The 23,139-nt window shown below is 44.4% G+C and overlaps 1 protein-coding gene across 7 annotated transcripts in view; it reads right to left on the bottom strand.

Annotated features, from left to right (window-relative positions):
* The window catches only part of DGKB (diacylglycerol kinase beta), a 643,039-nt gene that overhangs the window by 326,412 nt on the left and 293,488 nt on the right, over positions 1 to 23,139 (bottom strand). For all 7 annotated transcript variants that reach the window (XM_056800573.1, XM_056800574.1, XM_056800571.1 and 4 more), the window contains one exon: positions 1,209 to 1,325. In XM_056800573.1, coding sequence (XP_056656551.1) covers positions 1,209 to 1,325 — 117 coding nt within the window. The remainder of the gene's footprint in view (positions 1 to 1,208; positions 1,326 to 23,139) is intronic.

Here is a 23,139-nt window from a genome sequence, read left to right as displayed (position 1 = left end):
AGCAAAACAGCAAAATAATCGATTTCTCTCTTCTGGGACTTTGGGAATAGCCGGCAGCCGGCCTGGGCCCTTTCCCGTTCCTCCTTTTGCCTTTCATGGTCAAATAATGTGAATACTCTCATGTGTTCCTGTCCACACGATTAAATTACGAGCAAATTAGCTTCTGAGGTCAGAAACCAGAAGTCCAGCATGTTGAGATTGCCAATAGTACTTGCATTTGCGTAGTGTTTCCTATGGGCCAGGCATCGTGCTAGGCATTTTGGAATTAGCATCTCATTTGATCTTTACAACAACCATTTTACAAGAAAGGAAACTAAGGCCCATGGCCACATGGCTAGAAAGTGTCTGAGGTCAAACTTGAACTCAGGACTTCGGGCCCCATGCTCTAGCCAGGTACTACTGCTGTTTGAAATGAATAACAGAAAAGTGATTTGAAATGGATGAGGGTGATATTGAAGTAAATGATTATTTTTCATTCTAGCCACATAGATGGCTACAGATTTTGAGCCAGAAGAACCTCTGAAAAGCATCTGGTTTCACTGCCTCATTTTTTTGCAATGAGGCTACAAGATGACTTGTCCAAGGCCACACAGGTAGCAGAAACAAGCAGAGCTATTCTTTGGCATACGGGCAGACAGGATGATGTAAAACTTGTCAAAGTACAGGCTGCAGAAAGTGTCCAAAATTATACGGATGGTGTTTCTTAGCAGCTTTTGCATTTTGGCATCTGTTTATTCAATATTATATGTAATAAGTAATTATATATTACATATCTATATAGAATAGACATACACATATATGTGTCTCTTTGTATGTGTACATCTATATTTCTGTTTCAATGAATAATAAAGTGCTTTAGGTTTTGCTCATTTTCACCAAAAAAGACAAGATCTAGTGTTGCCCCGTCCAAACCACTGTGGGGAAAATTCTACCATTGGATTCTTCCTGGACTCGTGGCAAGCTGTCAATAGTCCCACTTCCCAAGTTGGGGACCCCCCCCCCCCCCAGCAGCTGGCTGCCAGCCCACTAGAGGCGTGAACATTGTGAATACGGATGCTAGACCAGACGAGGGAAGGGGATGGCTTCGATGAGATCCACATCTGGATCGATGCCCCCCCCCGAGGTGAGGAGGCAGCCTAACCCCACCAAGCCCAGGGGATGCGGCTGGGGACCATGAGGAGGACTGAGTCGCCCAGGGAGATGCCCACCTGGAGGCCTTGGCCGTCCACCGTCACAGAGTTGGCTCTCTGCATCTTGTTCCTGTCTCCGGCTTTGTTGGCTTGCTGGGAGGAGTCGCTGTCCTTGTTCCCAGTCCCCTGGCGATCCTAAGAGAAGAGAGAAGGGAATGGCGGTAAACACAGGACATCATTTTATGTCCCTGAATGCCACTGGCCTAGCCTGGCTCTGCTGGAACAAAAGCTGCCCTGGAGAAGTAAGCCCAGTCTGGACAGACCATTGGTAAAAGGCAATGAAGGAAAGGGGGAGACGGCGCACTAAGCTACCTGCCAGGATGCTCAAGGGAGAGGCATGCTGGAACATCCTCAATCATGGAGCACAGCCGGCACTGGCTTGGGCCCTCCCCAGGTCAGAGGAGCTCCTTGAGGACGTCCCTGGACTTCCAGGTCCTGTTCTGAAGATCTTTCTCTGTCGGGAGACCCCCTCAGCCCATCCCTTTCTCCTGGGGATCGTTTCCTGAGGGGTCCTGTGTAGGGGTGCACTAGAGGATCCAGGGGTTTCTTTTTGGCAAAGACACTGGAGTGTTTGACATTTGTTCTGCAGCTCATTTTGTAGATAGGGAAATGGAGGCAAATGGCATTAAGTGTCTTGCTCAGGGTCTCAATGCTAGTGTTTGAGGCTAGATTTGAACTCGGGTCTTCCAGACTCTCGGTCTGGCACTCTTCCACTCTTGCCATGCCCTAGGTGACTTTTAGTTCCATTTAAATCTGCAGGGATCCTGCCTTTGTTTCCCTGCGTTTTGTCAGTGAACCCCTTCTGGCACAGGTGGGGACATTGTGAAAGGCGCCTGAGCCCCGCTGCTCCATGTGCACACAGAGGGCAAGAGAAGCCTCCCCACCAGAGACGAGGCCCTGGGTGGATCTGCACCCCAAGCCATCATCCTGGATATGTGAGAGGGTACAAGGCTCGGGCCTGAAAGGTGGATGTGGGGAATCTCAACACCCCCGACTGCTCCCCCAGCGAGCCGCCAGGGCCAGGAAGGTGGAGAACAGACAGGAAATGCCACTCCGTGTGCCGAACAGAGAGGCGCTGACCAGTCCCCTCCCCAAAGGAGGACGGACATCATTGCTTTGGACTCGAGCTGCAGGGAAAGTGGCCTCTGCCGCGGGTTCCAGTTAAGGAGGAGGCTGCTCTGGGGAGGCGCCCTGAGCAGCAGGTTTCAGTCCGAAGAAGGCGGCTCCCAATCCCGCCTCTGAAGCTCCTCTAAGCTGTAGGACCGTGTGGGCATCTGGGAAGAGAAAAACCCAGCACTCGCGAGGGGTCTGCCGGGTGGCTCTGGCCGAAGTTCTTCCCACAAGAATCATCAGACCCTCACCATAACCTGGGAGGCACTGGTGCTATCCCCATTTTACAGATGAAGAAATGGAGGAACACAAAGGGGAGGCGCCTCGGCCAGGGTCACCCAGCGCCAGCTTGGAATTCGAGCAAATGACCCACTCTTACCAGACACAGACCCAGGCCCAGGCCCAGGCCCAGGCATGTGCCATATAAATGGAGAGAAAAAAGACAGCGTACGAAATATGTACACACACACACACACACACACACACACACTATGTACACATGTGCGATGTACACACGTACAGGACATGTAGACAGACATCACATGGACATTCTGTCCTGCACTCCCACAGCCACACACATGAAATATATTTTGGGTTTTCCTCAAGGTGTTCACAACCACATCCCGTGTTGTTCTGGAGGGATGGAAGCCGAGACTACAGCGATATCAGAGCCCAAAGCACCCTCCATCAACAAGTGAGGCCGTGGACCCTCTTCCCACGACCACATTCTACTCCAATGACTTGCCAGCAGGGACTGTGTGCTCAGGGGCGGATGGGAAGGGGCGGGAAGCCCTGCTTTCCCAGAGGGCTACTAGCGCAGAGCTCCAGGGGGATGGCTTGGGGTTGGGGTCGTGACTTGACAGAAAAAATGGCATCTTTTTTTCGGAGGTTGGTCAGTCCCATCTCTGTTCTGGAAGCTCTGGAGAGGCAACTTGGTTTCCTTATGGGGATCAAGCCTGGCTCAGAGGGAGTTCATGGACAGCCTGAAGGAGATGCTGCAGGATAACCAGATCCCCCAATAACATGATCGTGCTCAGATTAGAAAATGAAGAAAGAGAATTTTAAAAGAAAGTACATATTATGATGGTGATGGGGAACTAAGAGGGCTGTGGAGTAGCAGGAACTTTCTAAATCATTCCAAAGCATCTCATTAGGATGGAAATCAAAATCAGATGAGTAAAGAGGCTCTCCCGTGGGACACAGCCTCAAAGGCAGGCAGTGTTTGGGGATTTCCATGCTAGAAGGGGGCGAAACTACACTTATCAAAGCTTGAGCTGATCACCCCTCCCCCACACCACCTACCATGCCAATGTCAGAGTGAGGGTTGGGCAATCCCTAAGTTCTCTGGGGCTGGCTGACCACAGACCTGCCCCTGAGGGCAGTACAAGGTCTTGATAGCAAGACTTGGGATCCAAGGCTAAAAAGCACAGGGCGTGGGCAGCAGAGTGGAGAGACTGGGCAGAAAGAAGGCTGGCCACAGCAGAGGCAGAAGGGCATGGAAAAATAGCCTTTGGTCAAAACACTTTAAAGTATGCTATACAAAGAACTGCCTGGAAGATACTACCAAGGCAAAGACCTGCAAGACAGAAGCTAAAAAAGCAATTACCACCAACATTCAGGAACCACAATCCACAAGTAGCAAAAGAAATAAGTGGCAAAAAAGCTTTTGACCCTGGATAATTTCTATAGAGAAAAAGAGCAAAATGCAGAAACAACAGCAGAGACTGGCAAACAAGCAAATACATCCAAACATTCTAAAAAACATGGGAATTGGTCACACGTATTTGAGGAACTCAAAAAGGATCTCAAGAACCAAGCAAGAAAGACAGAAGAAAAATGGGAAGAAACATGGGAAAAAGAAATAAAAGTAATTAAAAAAGAAAATATCAGCTTAAAAGACAAAATTGCTCTCATGGAAAAGGGAGCACAGAAATCAAATGAAGTAATAAGCAAACTGGAGATCAGAATTGACTGATAGAAACCATGAAAAGTAGGATAGACCACACCAAAAGAGGAAAGTCAAAAAATAATAGCTGAAAACCAATCTTTAAAGCCTAGAATTTGGCAAATATAAGTTAATGAACTCACAAGACAGTAAGAATTAATAAAACAAAGTTTAAAATGACAAAAAAAGGAAACATGAAATATCTCATTGAAAAGAGAACTGACCAAAAAAACAGACTGAGGAGAGACGATTTGAGAATTATTAGACTACCTGAAAGCCTGAAACAAAATAAAAGCCCTAGCATCATATTATAAGAAATTATCCAAGAAAACTGCCCTGCTTGAACAAGAGGGCAAAATAGACAGTAAAAGAATCCAAAGATTACCCCCTACATTAAATCCTCAAAAGACAACCTCAAGGAATGTTATAACTAAATTCAAGAGCTTCCAAGCCAAGGAGAAAATATTATAAGCAGCCAGAAAGAAACAATTCAAATATCAAGGAGGTCCACTAAAGGACTACAAGGCTTGGAATATGATATTCACAAAGATAAGAGAATTGAGTCTACAACCAAAAATCATCTACCCATCAAAACTGATTATATACTTTCAGGGAAAAGAAAGGGCATTTAACAAAATATTTCCAAGCATTCCTAAAGAAAAGATCAGAAATAATTGAAAATTTGATGTACAAATACAAAACTCAAGAGAACCATAAAAAAGTAAACAAAAAAGAGGGGGAAAATGTTTTAAGGATATCAGTAAGGTCAAATTGGTTATATTTTATATGGAAAAATGTTATCTGTAACTCTTAAAAATTGCTTTCATTATCATAGTAGATAGAAGAATTATTCATAGGCAGATGTGGTGGTACTAAGTTGTTTAAGATGATATGTAAAAATGGGGGGGGAATAGAGGATGACACTGAGAGAAACTTGAAGAAAGAAGAAAAATAGGATAAATTACACCACATAAAGAGGCTCATGGGGTGGGTGGGGGGAAACTAGTATAAGAAGGAGAGAAAGAGAGTGGAAATATGTAAACCTCACTCTCAGTGGAATCAGTTCTCAAAGGGAAGAGAGGCCTGATCTATTGGGGTATAGAATTCTTTCTTACCCTACAGGAAAGTCAATTGGGAATAACAAAGGTGGGGAGTGGGGTGGAGTGTTAAAAGGAAGGGAAAGGTTGGGTGGGGGCAATTAATAGACCTTAAAGAAAAATAATAGGGTAATAAGAAGTGAGAGGGGGGAAGAAAGGAAAATAAGGGTGGGAGAAAGGGGGGCTTATTAAAAGCAAAACACTGGTGGAAAAGGAAATAGTGAAAGAAGAAAAGGCAGGACTAAAAGAGGAAATCAAAATGATGGGAATTACACAGGTGGTAATCATAACTCTGAATGCAAATGGGATGAACTCAACCATAAAATGGAAGCAGATCACAGAGTAGATTAAAAATCAAAATCCTACCATATGTTGTCTATAAAAAAGCACACATGACCAGGTAGACACACATAGTGTAAAGGTAAGAGGCTAGAGCAAAATTTATTGGACTTCAACTGAGAAAAAGAAGGCAGGAGTCTCAATCATGATATTTGACAAAGCCAAAGTAAAAATTGATCTTTTTATTAAAAGAGATAGGGAAGGTAATTACATCCTGATAAAAGGCAGTATAGACAATGAAGAAATATCAGTACTTAGCATGTATGCATCAAATGGTATAACATCCAGATTTTAAAGGGAGAAACTATTCAAGTTTAAGAAGGAAACAGATAGTAAAATGATACTAGTGGGAGAGCTGAACCTTCCTCTATAAGATCTAGGCAAATAAAAGCAAAAAAAATAAATATGGAAGAAGTAAGAGATGTGAATGAAATCTTTAAAAATAGTTAATAGATATATGGAGAAAAATAAATAGGGACAAAAAGGAATACACCCTTTTCATCAATACATGATATATTCACAATGACTGAACATGTACTAGGGCATAAAAACAATACAAACAAATGCAAAAAAGCATAAATAATAAATGCAACTTTTCAGATCTTAATGCAATGAAAATTATAATTAGTAAGGGCACATATTAGTAAGGGTACATGGAAAGGAAAATAAAAAAAATAATCAGAAATTAAATAATATGATTCTCCAAAACTGGTGGGTTAAAGAACAAATCAGAGAAACAATTAATGCTTTCATTGAAGAAAATGACAATGAGGAAATAATATATCAAAATTTATGGGATGCAGCCAAAGAAGTACTCAGGGAGAAATTTATATGCTTGAATGTATATATCAAAAAAATCAGAGAGGAAAGAGGTCAATGAATTGAGCATGCGAATTTTAAAAAACCTAGAAAGAGAACAAATTAAAAATCCCTAGACAAAAACTAAGTTGGGATAGAGAAATTAATAAAATTGAAAAGAAAAGAACTATTGAACTAATAAATAAGACTATGAGCTAGTACTTTGAAAAAACAAGTGAAACGGATAAAGTACTGGTTAATCTAATAAAAATAAAGGGAGAATCAGATTAACAGTATCAAAGATGAAAAGGATGACCTCACTTCTAATGATGAGAAAATTAAGGTAATTACAAAGAACTATTTTGCCCAATTATATGGCAATAAATATGATGATCTAGGTGTTATAATTATTTACAAAAATATAAATTGCCAGATTAATAAATTAAGAAATTGCATACTTAAACAATCCCATCTCATAAAAAGAAATTGAACAAGCCAATAAGGAACTCCCTAAGAAAAATCCCCAGGGCCAGATGGATTCACAAGTAAATTCTTTCAAACACTTAAAGAACAAGTAATCCTGATACTATATAAAACGTTTGACAAAAACAGCAAAGAAGGAGTTTTATCGAATTATTCCAAAGTCAGGTAGACCAAAAACAGAGGAAGAAAACTACAAACCAATCTCCCTAGTAAACATGGATACAAAAATCTTAAAATAGAATACTTGCATAAAAACTCCAGCAGGTGATTGCAAGGGTTATTCACTATGATCAGGTGGGATTTATACCCAAAATGCAAGGATGGCTTAATATTAGGAAAACCACTCACATAACTGACTATATCAACAACCAAAACAACAAAAATCACATGATTATCTCAATAGATGCTGAAAAAGCCTTTGACAAAATACAACACTCATTCCTACTGAAAACACCAGAAAGTGTTTAGGCTTTTCCTAAAAATAATAAAAAGTACATACTTAAAACCATCAGCAAGCATCATCTGCAATGGGGACAAGTTAGGAGCCTTCCCAATAAGATCAGGAATGAAACAAGGATGCCCATTATCACCTCTATTATTTAACACTGTGCTAGAAACACTAGCAGTAGCAATTAGAGAAGAAAAAGAAATTGAAGGTATTAAAATAGGAAATGAGACAAAAGAGTCCTAGAGAATCAACTAAGAAGCCAGTGGAAATAATCAACTACTTTAGCAAAGTTGCAGGATACAAAATAAACCCACATAAGTCATCATCATTTCTCTCTCTATATATACTATCTATATATCTCCAACACATCTCAGCAACAAGAATTAGAAAGAGAAATTCCATTTAAAATCACCCTAGACAACATAAAATACTTAGGAATCTATCTGCTGAGACAAATACAGGAACTTTATTAACACAACTATAAAACACTTTTTAAGCAATTAAAACTAGATCTAAATAATTTGAAAAGACATTAATTGCTCCTGTGTAAGACAAGCTAACAAAATAAAAATAACAATCCTACCCAAATTAATCAACTTATTCAGTGTAATACCTATCAAACTACCACGAAACTTTTTTATTGAATTCAAAAAAATTATAACAAAGTTCATTTGGAAGAATAAAAGATCAAGAATATCAGGGGAAATAATGGAACAAAATGTGAAGGATGGGGGTCTAGGAGTACCAGATCTTAAACGGTACTATAAAGCAGTGGTCATCAAAACAATATGGTACTGGCTAAGAGACAAAAAGAAGGATCAATGGAATAGACTTGGGGTAAGTGACCTCAGCAAGCTAGTGTATAATAAACCCAAAGAACCCACCTTTTGGGACAAGAACACACTATTTGACAAAACCTGCTGGGAAAATCAGATAACAGTATGGGAGAGATTAACAACATCTCACATCCTACACCAAGATAAACCCAGAATGGGTAAATGACTTAAATATAAAGAATGAAATAATAAATAAATTAGTTGAATATAGAATAGTATACCTGTCAGATCTATGGAAAAGGAAAGAATTTTAGACCAAGAAGGAAATAGAGAATATTACAAAATATAAAATGAATTATTTTGATTACATAGAAAGTTTTTGTGCAAAAAAAAAAATCAATGCAACCAAAATTAGAAGAGAAGCAACAAACTGAAGGGAAATATTTACAACAAAAATCTTTGAGAGAGTTCTAATTACTCAAATTTATAAAGAGCTAAATCAATTATACAAAAACATCAAGCCATTCCCCAATTGATAAATGGGCAAGGGACATGACTAGGCAATTTTCAGATAAAGAAATCAAAACTATTAATAAGCATATGAAAAAGTGTTCTAAATCTCTCAGAATTAGAGAAATGCAAATCAAAACAACTCTGAGGTATTACTTCACACCTAGCAGATTGCTAACATGACAGCAAAGGAAAGTAATGAATGCTGGAGGGGGTGTGGCAAAATTGAGACACTAATATACTGCTGGTAGAGTTGTGAATTGGTCCAACCATTCTGGAGGGCAATTTGGAACTAGGCCCAAAGGGTGCTAAAAGAATGTCTGCCCTTTGATCCAGCCATAGCACTGCTGGATTTGTACCCCAGAGATCATAAGGAAAAAAGACCTGTACAAGAATATTCATAGCTGTGCTCTTTATGTTCACTGGAAAATGAGGGGATGTCTTTTGATTGGGGAATGACTGGACAAATTGTGGTATATGTTGGTGATGGAATACGATTGTGCTGAAAGGAATAATGAACTGGAGGGATTCCATGTGAACTGGAAAGACCCCCAGGAACTGATGCAGAGTGAAAGGAGCAAAACCAGGAGAACATTGTACATAGAGATTGATACATTGTAGCACGATCGAATGTAACTGACTTTGCTTCTAGTAACAATGCAATGACCTAGGCCAATCCCAAGGGACTTAGTAGAAATTTCCACATCCAGAGAAAGAACTGTGTGAGCAGAAATACAAAAGAAAAATATAGGATCAACCACGTGGTTCGATGGGGATAGGATTCGGGATGTTGACTTTAAATGATCATTCTATTGCAAATATTAATAATACAGAAATAGCTTTTGAACAACGATACATGTAAAACCCAGTGGAATTGCTTATTGGCTCTGGGAGGGGGAAGGGAGAAGGGGAGGGAAAGAAAATAAATCATGTAACCATGGAAAAATATTCTAAATTAATTAAAAATTTTTTTAAAAAGATGATGAAGATGGGGGCAGCTGGGTAGCTCAGTAGATTGAGAGCCAGGCCTAGAGACGGGAGGTCCTAGGTTCAAATCTGACCTCAGACACTTCCCAACTGTGTGACCCTGGGCAAGTCACTTGACCCCCATTGCCTAGCCCTTACCACTCTTCTGCCTTGGAACCAATACACAGTATTGACTCCAAGACAGAAGGTAAGGGTTTAAAAAAAAAAAGATGATGAAGAAGAAGATGATGATGATGATGATAATGTTGATTCAGGCCAAATCTAACTTTACTAACTAAAAAAAATGAAAAAAATAAGTCATCATTATTCCAATTAGGGATTTTTTGTGCTTATTATTATGTTTTCAAATAGGGAAATTTACACATCTCAGGAAATGAGACTCCTGAAGTTTGTAGAGTCTTTTGGAAAAGAGAAGTTAATATTAAAATTGTTTAAAGGAAAAGGAAAAAAGAAACTCAAAGGAATCATGTGTAGAGCCCTGGAGCTCTGGGAATGTGAATACAGTCTCTGCTCTTACTATTCTGTTCATTCCCACAGCCCCCAGTGCCAACCCTCCCGTCCCTGTGCCCCTTAGCACACACACACACCTGGCGATGTACCTGCTTAGGGCTCATTCATTCCCCAGGCCTGGTTTCTGAACATAGGCTGGACTGAGCCCTCGAGTCAGGAATGGGGTAGTCAGAGCTTGGCTCAAGAATCCCCCACCTCCCTCCCTCCCGCTTCAGGTTCTTCCTTCTCTCCCAGCTTCACTTTCCAGGGAATCGCTGTGGGATGCACCACACGCCACTTCCATGGATACAGTCCAATTCAATTATTCTCTGTTACTGCTTTTTAAAATGCAACAGAGCTATAGAGACCGTTTCAAAGATCAGAATTAATTAATGGATAATCTAACAAAGTTTTAGTTGTGAGACTAATCATTTCTCTGCACAATAGCCTTTTCTTCCCCGGTGAACTAAATATCTAGTGAATTTTAGTAAGTGAAAATGTGGTTTCTCGGTTCCCACAATCATACCAATTTTCAAAATATACATAAAAGACAACTTGAAATGTGCAACAAACAAGCCCTCAGTGTAGACACGCTAGAAAAGCATAGAAAAGGGTAAGAGAGTCCATTTTCTTTTCTTTGTTTAAAGGCTGGCTTGACTCGAAAAATATGCTTCCACAGTGAAAAGGAAAACAAACAGCTAACATCTGACCAAAAGGAGAATAGCAAGAGTAAGGACTCCAATATCTGATGATACGAATTCAAATCCTACTTCTGATACTATCAGTGTGACCTTGAGTAAAGGCCAGAGTATCCTTTAATCAAACTTCCATATTCTGCAAAATGAGAGGCCTCTTCCTTTCTGTGTACGAGCCATGGGGCTCTGTGCCAGGCTGACAAAACCTCTGGACCCTAATCTCAGAAGGTTTTAAAATAGTGAAATGATCAACTTCACTCAGAGGAGGTGCAAGTATAGGAAGGAAGATGGAATTTTGCCTCCATCTAATTGCTCAGACCCTTGGCAGGGTTATGGACCCCGAGGGAAGAACCCCCGAAGCCTGTAGTCTCCGAGTTCACTTCCAAGTCAGTCTAATTCATGATCCTAAGAAGGTCCGGCAGGGACGAGCCTTGTATTATTGTCCTAGGCTTGACCTCCTTCCAGTCTATTAAAAGCTAAACATGCCACGGCCATACTGGTGCCAGCTCACACTGCTGCCATCTGCAATGTGCTTTACAGAATTTTATGTGGAGGCTGCTTCACTTCCCAGAGCAGGTAAAATGCTGGAGGGGGCCTAGCTCCAACTCCAATTCCTAATCATTGGGAATGAAGTATTCTTTGGGAAAATGGAAGCAATGCTTCAGAAAGAAAACCAAGAAGATCCAGTCTAAGGAAGAAAAACGGGAATCGAGGCAGCCCCAGGTCAGGAAGTGGGAAGCAAAGATGTCAGGCAGGAAAAGACTGGGGAAATGCTGGAGCTACCCAATAGGTTTGGGAGCCTCCCAAGGCTGTAATGTCATCCCAGCAAGAGAAAGCAGCCCGCAGGGTGCCACAGACCCATATGGGCCCGCTGCAGGTGCTTCAGAAGAAAAGCCCTCCTTTCCTGAGTTAGGAGGCTGCCAACGTTCAGAGTTCTGTGAGTTTCCCAGGGCGCTTCCCCAGGAGAATGAGCTCCTTCTGGTGCTTCTTGAACGGGCAAATGATGCTGCCACACAGGACTGGAAGGCCATCCTCACAGACGATGTCACTCGGGTAGGAGGCTGATACCTTCGGAGCAGAGAGATGGCACTCATGCCTGTGGCAGACTAAAGACACAACAACTGTCCAAGATGGCTTCAAACCAGAATGTTGATCTCTTGGGATCAAGGTAAGGGAATGATGGATTTGGTCATAGATATAAAAGAGACAGAGCAGACTCTCTAAACAAGAAGAATTATTTAACCTGAAAGCAGAAGAGGAAGGACAGAAATGCTCAGGTACAGCCTCCAAATCTCGGTGAATCTATCTATTATGGCTTGGGAGAAGGGGAAAGTGGGGCCTTCTAGGAGAACAGAGGAGCTGGGAAGATCACAGGGACAGATGCAGAGCTGGATGACCTTAGAAGTTATCTCATCCGGCCCCTCATTTCTACACAGGTGAGAATTGAGGCTTATAAATCAAATGAGACACATGGGCCTGGCAAACAGTTGGTGTTTAATAAATGCTTGCTCCTTTTCAACTCCTTTTCCAGAGTCACATTGCCAGTATGAGGGAGAGCTATTAGCAGGAAGAGCAATATTTGGTCTCTAAAGACAATCCAAAAACGTTCAGTCAGAAGAATGTTTTTAAAAACTGAATTCAAGTTCTTTACCTAAGGAAGTAAACATGATCTTATGGGGGCCCTAAAAAGTGAGATGCAACTCTAGACTGAAAGTCTGCAATGGTTGGGGAAAATGATCCAAAGGAAGTTGAAGAGTATCGTATATTAAAGAAACATATTGTGTATGAAAAATAACAGGGAAGGCCCAGAAGAGGGAGTATCCAAGTGCTATTGTGGCAGAATTACACTACAGACTGCCTCGTCAACAGGAGGAAATGGATGCTGAGTTCTAGAAGCAAATCGTTCACAAACTGGCATATGCAAAACGCAACGATTCTTCAACTTGAGCCCTCCAGGAGTTCCCTTGTCTATAAAATGGGGTCTGATTGGGTCGCATGCTCTTCTTCTCAGGACTGCTATGAGAAAAGCATTTTGCAAATCTGAAAGTCCTTCAGGAACTGAAGCTGCTACTCAAGAGAGTAAAACATTTAGGCAAGCTGCAGTCAGCAATCTCTTTTGTTTTACATCCTCTGAACTATAAGGGAGCCTGGCACTTAATGAAGGAATGTCGACTGTTGTTAGATTAATTCACCTCTCTTTACCTGTAAAATAGCAAAAATAACATTCACATTATTATATGTAATTACCACCAGATGACTGAGGTGAGAAAGATGTCTGTGAATCCTAACGTGTGATGGAAATGGAAGTCCCCCTTGTCTCCCTGGCCCAATCTCCCATTCTCATAATCAATAATCCTTTGGGAAAATGGAATCAATAATGCCTGACGTTCATCTCACGAAAGGCTATTGATGGAATCCTGTGGAAAGCTATAGGAAACGTGGTTTGAGACCCTAACCTGGCATCCTTTTCATCATCATTATGGTTTAGATGCCTTTAAAGCCCCATTTGGAGATGGTCTCGAGTCCGCCTGCTTGACTTGCTCTGAACTTGCTTGGATGACCAATGGATACCTGCCTATTATCGATGACAAGTCCAGAAGTCCTAATTACAGGCTTCCCATTTCCCAGAGTTTCTTGAACGCAGGAACCCTATTTTCTTCTCTTGTGTCATGCAGAGCCCTCGGCGCCTTTGCCACGCGCCCTAGGATGTACTTTTCAAACATTTCCTGAAGAACGAAGTTCATTTCTATCTTCTTCCTCCCTCCAGACTAGTTCATCGCCCGCTCGGGTCGAGCAAAGCATGCTGAGCAAGCCCAAATGTCTCTCTACTATTTGGGAAGCAATACGGATAGAAAGCTACGGCCCACGAAGGGCGGTGCCAGTGAAGGGGGTGCCCAGCCCCGGGAGCTCGCCGACAGGCTGCTGAAACATTGGAGTACGTCAATCTCTGACCTTTTCCAAGAGCGCTCTTACATTTAGTCGGTTAACTGGATCAATGCAGAGGCTTAATTGGGTTCAGGACCCAGGGCTTGTTTGTTTGTTTTGCTGAAATATTGGAATTGACTCAATGTATGGATGAATCTGATTAAGCAAGGGCCAGACTATCACTGCACAGTGTCAGAAACCCGCACAGGAATAACCCTATGATTCCTGGGAGTTTCAAGCAGAGAAGCTGCGAGCTAGAGAGGACCCCCGAAGTTCTCTCGTTCAACCTCCCACTCCATCCTACCCCACAGGCGGTCATCGAGCACCTGCTTGATGTAATCCAAGGAAGAGAAGCCCGTCCCCTCGGGATGGCCCATCGCCTTCTGGACAGTTTGGGAAGGCTTGCGGGTTGCTTCTGCTTTGTTTTTCATCCTTGATATCAAGCTCAAATTGGCCTCTCTGCAACTCCTACCCATTGCTTCTAGACCTGCCTCCTGGGAATGAACAGACCAAATCTCATTCTTCTGACGCCTTTCAGCATACTTGAAAACAGCCACCATGTTCTCCCCCGAGGCCCCTCCTGGCTAACTGTGCCCAGTGTCCCGGGGGGAGAGGGCTGGAGGCCCTTCCCCGTCTCGGATGCCTTCCTCTGGACGCTACCTCGTTCATGAATCGTCTTGTTCAGTCATAGAGGAAGAATGGCGTGACTCGGGAAGAAAACAAGGCGAAGAAGGCAGCGCAGTGCTTTGCGTTTAGGGATGAAGGCCCAGGCAGAGCCAGGCACAGCTCTCCAAGTCACACGAGTTCAGCTGGAACAAAGACGTTCTGGAGAAATGCTCCTTCGTTGGCCAGTGACTCGAGGGGGCTGCACAGGAGCTGCCCAACACCACGAAGGCCCCCAACTGCTCCTCCGACTCCCCACATTTCATTCTGACCGGCGTCTCCACGTTGTTGGCTTTTGGGGCTACGACAGAAGGGAGGCTCGCGCTTTCATTTCAGTGACTCATTAGGGAGGCCCCCCAAACCGACGGGGAACACGAGCATCGCCGTGGCTCCACTTCAGAGCCAACCCTGATTCTGAAATCAAAGACGAGTGACAATCCTCGGCCCTCCAACCTAACTGGTACCTGAGGAGGGACGAGGGCTGTGTGTGGAGGGGGAGAAATTAGAGAGGGGAGCAGTGGGGCTGGGGCGGCGGCTTAAGGAAGAACTAATGAAGTCCCGCATTGGTAGACATTGACAAGCTGTCCTCTGTGGATGTCCGGAAGATCAGTCCCCTCTGGCTGCCCTGGAAATAGGATCTCTGGCAAGAGACCTGCCAAGACCTATCTGGTCACTGCAGTTGTTAATGTGATCACCCACCCACCCACCCACACATGGGGGGGGGGGGGACAGACATGTTATGGGTGTAAAATGTCTCTGTCCAAGAAGAATGTAAGCTGCTTCAGGGAGTGTGTTCTTATTGGTTTCTTTCTACACTCAAGACCTAAGCTGGTGACGGTATACAGCAGGCGCTCCACAAAGGCTGGCTGAATTGAAAGAGAATACAAAGCTTGTTCCTGAGCCTCTGAGCCTTCAGCCCACCCCTCCCCGTCCTCGCAGTGCTTGCTGGAGTTTAGCCTCATGGTAGAGCTTTGAGGAACCTCGAGTGTGCCCTGATGAGGCCAGGAAGTCCTCTGTGCTACCCTACACGCACCCTTCAGTGGGAACCAAAGCATTAAGAAGCCCCGACTGGGTGGCTCCCATAAGGCGGCTCCATGAGAAGCCTCCTCGGCCCCCGGGGCGGCAGCCGTGTCCACGGCCCCTCCACCTGTGGGTGCTCCCCGGGTCGTGATGGAAGTCAGGAAGACGCCGAGAGGGAAGCAGCACGAGGCTGGGCGCGCTTCTCTTTCCACCTTCCTCAGCCATCGGTTACAGAAGGCTCCCTCCTCCCCCTGCAGCCCTCAGCTCAGGCTCACGCAGGCTCGGACCAGGTCAGATGAGTCCAATTCTCCACTGCCGTTAGGCAGGGATTCGATTGAGCTAACATTTTATCCCGACTGTCAGTCAACCTTATCATGAACTTTCATTACGTGCCTGTAATTAATTGGGTCCAATGAACAATATCAGCGCTGAGTTATAGAGTCTCTTTCCCGACCATATAATTAGAATATAATTACCCACAGGATATCAGAATGATGCAAAACCTTTCCTCTAAATGTGCCCTCATTAGGAAACAAGTCTCAATGTACATTTATTCAATCAGTGTGAATTAATTAAAATGTTACTGAAATAAAAGAGGGTAGCAATAAAGTGTATCTGACATCTATTAAGAGACGATCACTTGAGATCTGCATGCAGAGTGTATATTTAAAGCCATTTAGCTCCAGTGAGGAGCTCTGCTCTGCGGGAGGAGGGAGGGCCGCTTCCAGACAGAGGGCCAGCATGGCGGAGGTTGGGCCGCGACTTCTTTTGACAACTGTCTTTCCCATTCTGTCATCAGGAGAATCGTGCCTTGTCTGGAGGAGGGTCTTCGGGTGCCCACACCGCTCGGCCCCTCTTAGTGGAACTTCAGAAAGCGACCCTCCCTCGGCTTCTGGGTGAACGTGTTTGTTGATGAGCCAATAAATCTACATGGATTCAATTTAGTCAGTTTTTACTGGAACTCCCCAAAGTAGCTCTGGCCACACAGGGGATCAGATAGGAAAGGCCAGGCTAACTAGAAGGGCTGCGGGAGGGAAAGAGGGTGGAGCATCTGAATAGCATGTGAAGAAGCCCCACAAAGCACTTTATTCACTCTATCTCCGTTGTGTCCCACAAAGACCCAGAGAGAGATTTCTAGATGCTCAGTCCCATTTCACAGTTGATTCACTGAGGCTTACAAGGACAAAAGGGTTTGTCAGATCATCCCCTCCCTAGTAAGATTCAGAAGGGGAATTTGAACCTGGGCTTTCCAGGGTCCTTGGGATGAGGAAGAGAAGGAAACAAGCATTCCTCGTGTCTCCCAAGCGGCAGGCATTTCCCCAGGTGCTTTTTACAGATATCATCTCACTCGATCCTCACAACAACTCTTCAAGGTAGGGGCGAATATTAACTCTACACCTGGACTGTCAGTTCAGAGGAAGAGCAGGAAACAGACAGACAGACAGAGGGATAGATGGATAGATGAATATAGGACAGACAAACTTATTGGGTGGATGGGTGGATGGATGGATGGATGGATGGGTGGATGGATGGATGGATGGATGGACAGATAGATAGATAGATAGATAGATAGATAGATAGATGGATAGACAGATGGATAGATGAACATATCATAGACACATTTATTGGATGGGTGGGTGAATGGATGAATGGATGGATGGACAGATAGATAGACAAACAGATAGATGGATGGATAGATGAATATATGATAGACATATTTATTGGATGGGTGGGTGGATGGATGGATGGATAATTTTGTGGTTGATTCCATGGCGACCAAATGTGGGGTAAGAAGGGAAGGATTCAGTTACACATATCAGAGCTTGTTTAACTCTAGTCTCTGACCCTTCCTAGACCCCGGGCAAAGACCTTAACATCCTTGAGCAGCAGCTTCTCAGTCTGTTAAAATGGGATAAAAAGGGCGCCTACTTCAGAGGGCTAAAATAAGAAACCACTGAGATAAGGTGAATAAATTGCCTGGTAAACCTTAAAGTGCTATAGAAAATTGTGCAATTAAAGTCCAAGATTACTGCTTCTTGTTGGGGAAAACTTCCTCCCAGTGAGAGTTCCCCTAAAGTGGAAGAGGATCTCCTACTAGCAGATGAGTTCTCCTTCAGCGGAGGGTTTGCAGCCAAGATGGGAGGACTGGGAGTCAGAGGTGTCACAGAGGGGACCCTTTTAGGAATGGATTAGATCCTATGGCCAAGGTCCTTTCCAAGCCAGAGATTCTAGAATTTGTCCCCCTAAGAAGTTCTAGAATCTCTCCCTTCCCCCCACCCCAAGTGAAACATCCAATTCTAACATTAGTGAATGAAGAGAAGGGCCTTACGTTTGGATGCGAAGTCTGTTCCCCTCTCCATGTGTTACTCCACTAACTGAAGGGAAGAAAATGTCATTTCTACCTTGGCCTGCCGGGCATCCGCCCAGGCCCTGCCTGCCCTTTGGGCCAGCCAGGTCTGGCTCCCAGATAAAAGCATCCTTTGCCCTTTGGGGAATGGAAAGGAGCCTGGATCACTGCAGACGCCCAGGTGAGCAAGGCAGGCTGCTGGCCTCGAGCAGAACCCGCACCGAATCCTCCCTCAAAGATGCATCATGCATGACGCGATAAATGCAGCTCCGGTGCCATATGGGAAAGGGGAAACATACCAGCGTGTACAGTGTGGAACAGATTTCCGTTCCAGACTGAACATTCCGTCTACTTCACATGCTTGTCACCTGGGCCCGAAAGGAGACAAGTGGACAAGCCAAAGGTCTATCCTAATCCTTGGAAATACGTCTAAAACTCAAACACAACATGGAAAATTGTGTGTGCGTGTGCGTGTGCGCGCAGACTGCAAATGGGCTGAGAGGGGGAGGAGCCGAGTTCTGATCCTGCCTTTGACTGGCCCTGAGACTCGGCGGAGGGCTGGCAGGGTGCCCGTGCCCAGGAGACTGAACCACTGCCGGGAAGCAGGCCGCTGCTACTCATCCAACACTCAGCCGGAGAGAGGTCCGTCTTATCACCGCACTTCGATTCGGACAGCCAGGCGGGGGGCAGAGTTACTAGCTCTGTGTCCCTGCACAAGTCACTTCACCCTGTTGGCCTCCGTTTCCTCTTCTGTAAAATGAGCTCGAGAAGGGGCGGGCCAAGAAGGCCCCCACTGGTCGGGGTCAGGGAGAACCGCCGCTCCTTTTAGCTGAAAATCCAAAGGCCCCGACATCACTCTGGAGGAGAAGTCACGGCCGCTCGCTCGGACAGACGCGGGTCCTGGTGGAGGAGCTCCCACACTCGCAGGACGAGGCCTTTCGTGTGCTTCCACCGTTCTCCATGGCCGTCTTAGTCTGGTTCTGCGCCTCGGGAGCATACGGGCTGGGCCTGTAGTTTGAAAACCGGGGGGACTTTGAGCCCCTGCCTAGGAAAGTCCCAACCCTTGGGCAGATTCCGCTCTTGTTCCTCTCGCCTTAAGTCCCAGGCCCTTTGCAGCGAGGCAAACGTCTGAGTCGTGGAAACACTTGAGAAAAGAAGCAGCAGCAGATGTTGTGCCGCCCTTTAACACACTGTCCTGGGAAGGGAAGGCTGAGGGGCGCTCAGCCCTTCTCTTGGCCCTTCCGCAGTCCAGGAGGAAGGAGGGAAGCCGGTGGAATCAGCCCATCTTTTGTTCTGATGTCTCTCGAGCCAGGGGGCTTCTCTGTGCTTGTGCACAGGTGGCTGCTACTTTCTCTTTCTCTCACTGGCGATTTCCCCTGGGCCACCGATTTTTCCCCAGCTCAGCTCTCCATGCATCTCCTGCTTCCCTTCACTCCAAAGCACACACCGTCTCCTTTATTTTCTAAACAAACTCTTCCATTTATACGGGCTACACAGGCCACGAGCAGGGGGTCACCAGGGCTTCTTTAAAACGCATTCTGTTAACCAGCACCGAGGTTTGTTTTATTTAGTACCATCATTAATAGATACCCAAGTGTTACAGCAGCAATCACGGAGACGTCGGCTACAACTCTGGTTCTTGGCTCCAAGCACGCTATCTAATCATTTCTTAAAGGGCTTTAATGCAAAGGCCGCCCTACTAGAGAAAGGAAAAGGGTGAAGAGTATTTTTCTAGATCTGGGTCTCACAATAAAGGGGAAGCGGGCTGCTCAAGCACAGAGGACCGGAGCTTTTGGAGCAGGTGATTACTTTATCTTAGAAGAAACGTCAGACAAGGAACCTGGATTCAAGATAAGGTTTCAGAGAAAGGAGAAGGATGATTCCTGGGCCTACAATTCTAGAGAAGAGGGAAGGTCAGGAGGAATAACAATTCTCATTAAGGAAGGTGTGAATATCCAGAGAAAACTAAGTCTGGCAAGCAAGAAAAGGTAGCTGATTAATGAATCTTCAGGCCAATTAGAACTTAAAAGGCAAGAACCTCGATGGAATTAAGGGTAGAAAACAGAGGGAGGTCACAGAAGAGGACAGAGGCACCACAAAATGGCTTTATAAAGAGTGATGAGGCTCAGAATGAACTGAGGCTGACAGAAAATTTTTTTCATGATTTAAAAAATCATTTATTTTAAACAAGTGGTATCCATCTAAATCATTAATCCATAAATATTTATTAAATGGCGGCCCTATGCCAAGCACTGGAGACACAAATGGAGAAGTGAAATAACCCTGAAAGCAAAGGAACTTTCTTTTCATCAAAATAGAAAAGATGTGGACCATCCTGATGGTTAGCCAGATAGTCAACGAAGATTAAACACCGACTATGGGCCAGGCATGACATGTACTTAACTCTGGGTCTCAAAGTAAAGACCCAAGACAGTCCTTGTCTTCAAAGGGTTCAACGTCTAATAAGAGACAAGATTCACAATCAAGATCTAGACAGAACAAATGACCAATAATTAACATGGGGAAGCCAATAGCATTAAGGTAGAGGAGTGGTTCAAGAAAGACTTATGGTAAAAAATGGGATTTTAGCCAGGACTTGAAGGAAGCTGGGGAGTCTAAGAGGAGAAGATGAGGGGAGAGGGCAGTCAGGCATGGGGGCACGCAGAGAAAAGGCCCAGAGCTGAAGATTGGAGTGCCTTTCCTGAAGAATAGCAAGGTACCCATTGTCACGGACTCACAGAGTAGATGAGGGTGAGTAAGGTGTGAGAAGACCAGAGAAGAAAGAGGGTTGTTAAAGACTGAACCCCAAACAGAGGACATCTGTTGAGGAGTTGGGGGGGAAATCACCATGCATTAAATGAAACCAGTCACCTAATAGCCAGAGCAAAACCAAACTCAGAATACAAAAAGGACAAATGAGGAAACCACACCATGTTGATAGGAACCAGAGATAATTATTATCAGTATTAATTGTCTATGTTCCAAATGATGCAGCGTCTAAATTCACAAAGTAATCCAATGCGCGCACGCACACACACACACACACACACACACACACACATACACACACGCTAATGTAATAGTGATAGGAGATTTTAATGTTCCTCTTTAAGGTATGGATAAATCTACAGAATAATAGTATGGAAATACAGAATTGAACAACTGCTGGAGAAGATGGAGCTAAAGGACTTTTGTTGTCATATAAATGGGATTTCAAGCTAATATATGTATATCTCATCATCCCATGGAATTGACCATGGATGAGGGCAGACAATGGAAGAAGTGCTAGAAAATACGTTTTCTTTCAAGATCAAAGGTTTTGTTTTTTTAATCTTTCATTTTTGTCATTTTTATCTTTGATGCTCAAGATTTCAGCTTTTGTTTTACTGGAGATTTTTAATTTGTTCCCTAGAGGGTTTTTTAGTTGCGTGATCAATTCATCAGACTGTTCTCTCTTTTATATTGCTACAAGAGTTAGAGATAGAGATTTTCATCTACGTATTTCTTTGACATCCCCAGAGCTGCAATTTCTTGTCTTATTTTTGCCATCACCCTTCACAGAGATATTGATGATTTCTATGATTTGTTCCTTGAAGTGTTTATTTAGTCTCCAATTAACCATTTCTTCAATCATCTTTTATGTATCTAGTTTCATTGTGACCTATAAAAGATGCATTTAGTTTTTCTGCACGTTTGAAAGGTTGTTGTGCCTTCCTATCTGGTCAATCCCTGCAAAGGTATCTGCGTGGCTGAGGTATCAGCTATACACTCCTTTCTATTCCCATCCAATTATCTCAAGTCAGCTCTTAGAACTGACCTCTTAAAAGTCCTATTGAGGCTTTTGAGGTCTTTTTGTTTTTGTTTTCTTGTTTGAGTGTGTGTGTGTGTGTGTGTGTGTGTGTGTGTGTGTGTGTGAGAGTGAGTGAGTGTGAGTGTGTGTGTGAGTGTCAGAGAGTGTGTGAGTGAGTGTGTGTGTGTGTGTGTGTGTGTGTGTGTGTGTGTGAGATTCATCTAGGTCTGAAAGGTAGACACTGAGGCTCCTTACTCTACTCACTTCACTATTTATTTCCGGCTTTCTTGTTTGAGTGTGAGTGTGAGTGTGAGTGTGTGTGTGAGTGTGTGTGTGTGTGTGTGTGTGAGAGAGATTCATCTAGGTCTGAAAGGTAGACACTGAGGCTCCTTACTCTACTCACTTCACTATTTATTTCTGGCTGTAATTCATTTGCCTTTTTCTTTAGAATATGGACGAAGTGGCACTTTTGCGTATATCCTCAGTATTGATAGGAATTCATTGCCTATCCCACGTCTTAACCCAATGCCGCTTCCCTGCTTCTCTCCGGGGCCCACGAGAGAATAGGTGGCTTCCTTTCAGGCTCTCAATGCCTCAGGGCCCAGCAGAGAACCTACAGGCCAAGAGGTGCTTGATCCATGCCAATCAATGGCTTGGTTTTGCTCCAGACTCCCTCAGGTTGTTCTTGGGGCTATCTCGATTTACCCCAAAGCCAATGGTCCTCCCCTACTGGGGTGGGAGGGGAAGAAGGGGGTTGAGGACACCTTCGTGCCTGCTACAGGCAGCAGGATTTGGCCCAGCACACGCCATCTGTGAAAGCCCGCTTCTTACACACGACTTCTTTCTCTGATGCCAAAGTCAAGCCCATCAGTTTGGCCATCGCTGCTCAGCACAACCGGGCCAGCCTCACAAGGGCCCCTTTGCGACCGCCCTTCCTGCCCCAGGGCCTCGGGGACATGGAGAAGCCCCTCCTGCGTCCTGGTGGCCCCCAGTCCGGAAGACATGGCTCTGGGATGGGGAAAGTGGCCCAGGAAGGATCCAGAGCTCCGTTTGCAATGAGAGCCGTGGGGACTTTTACAGATACGTAAGTCTACAAAACAGTGTTCCAACCTGGCTACTTGCCAGAAAGGGGTCTCTGCATGGCGGCTGTGAGTTAAATTTTCAGAGTAAAGAAGACTTGGGACACTTTTCTTTTGCATTTCATTACTATGATGACAATTATGAATTGATCTATAATGAATATTAAATAAATTAATAGTATGTGGTGACATTGATGAAACATGAACAGAGCCCGGACATCGTGCTCAAGCATGTTCTCCAAGGGAAGGGGGGGTAATAGGGGACCTAAAGGTGCACTGAATGGCGGCAAAAACCTCCTGAGTGGGCCCATCTGCTGAACCTGGGGAAGCCTGGCATGTGACTGCCTGGGCTGGCAAATTTAAAGTGTGCAAGAGCAGCAGCAAACAATCTTTAATTAAAATGAAGAAGGGGACTGGATTCCAAAGAGCCATGATTTTTGTGAGACAA

This window comes from Monodelphis domestica, chromosome 5, assembly GCF_027887165.1.
Source record: "Monodelphis domestica isolate mMonDom1 chromosome 5, mMonDom1.pri, whole genome shotgun sequence".
Classification (NCBI taxonomy): domain Eukaryota; kingdom Metazoa; phylum Chordata; class Mammalia; order Didelphimorphia; family Didelphidae; genus Monodelphis; species Monodelphis domestica.
The sequence above is the reverse complement of the archived record's forward strand: the minus strand, read 5'-3'. Positions and strand labels throughout refer to the sequence as shown.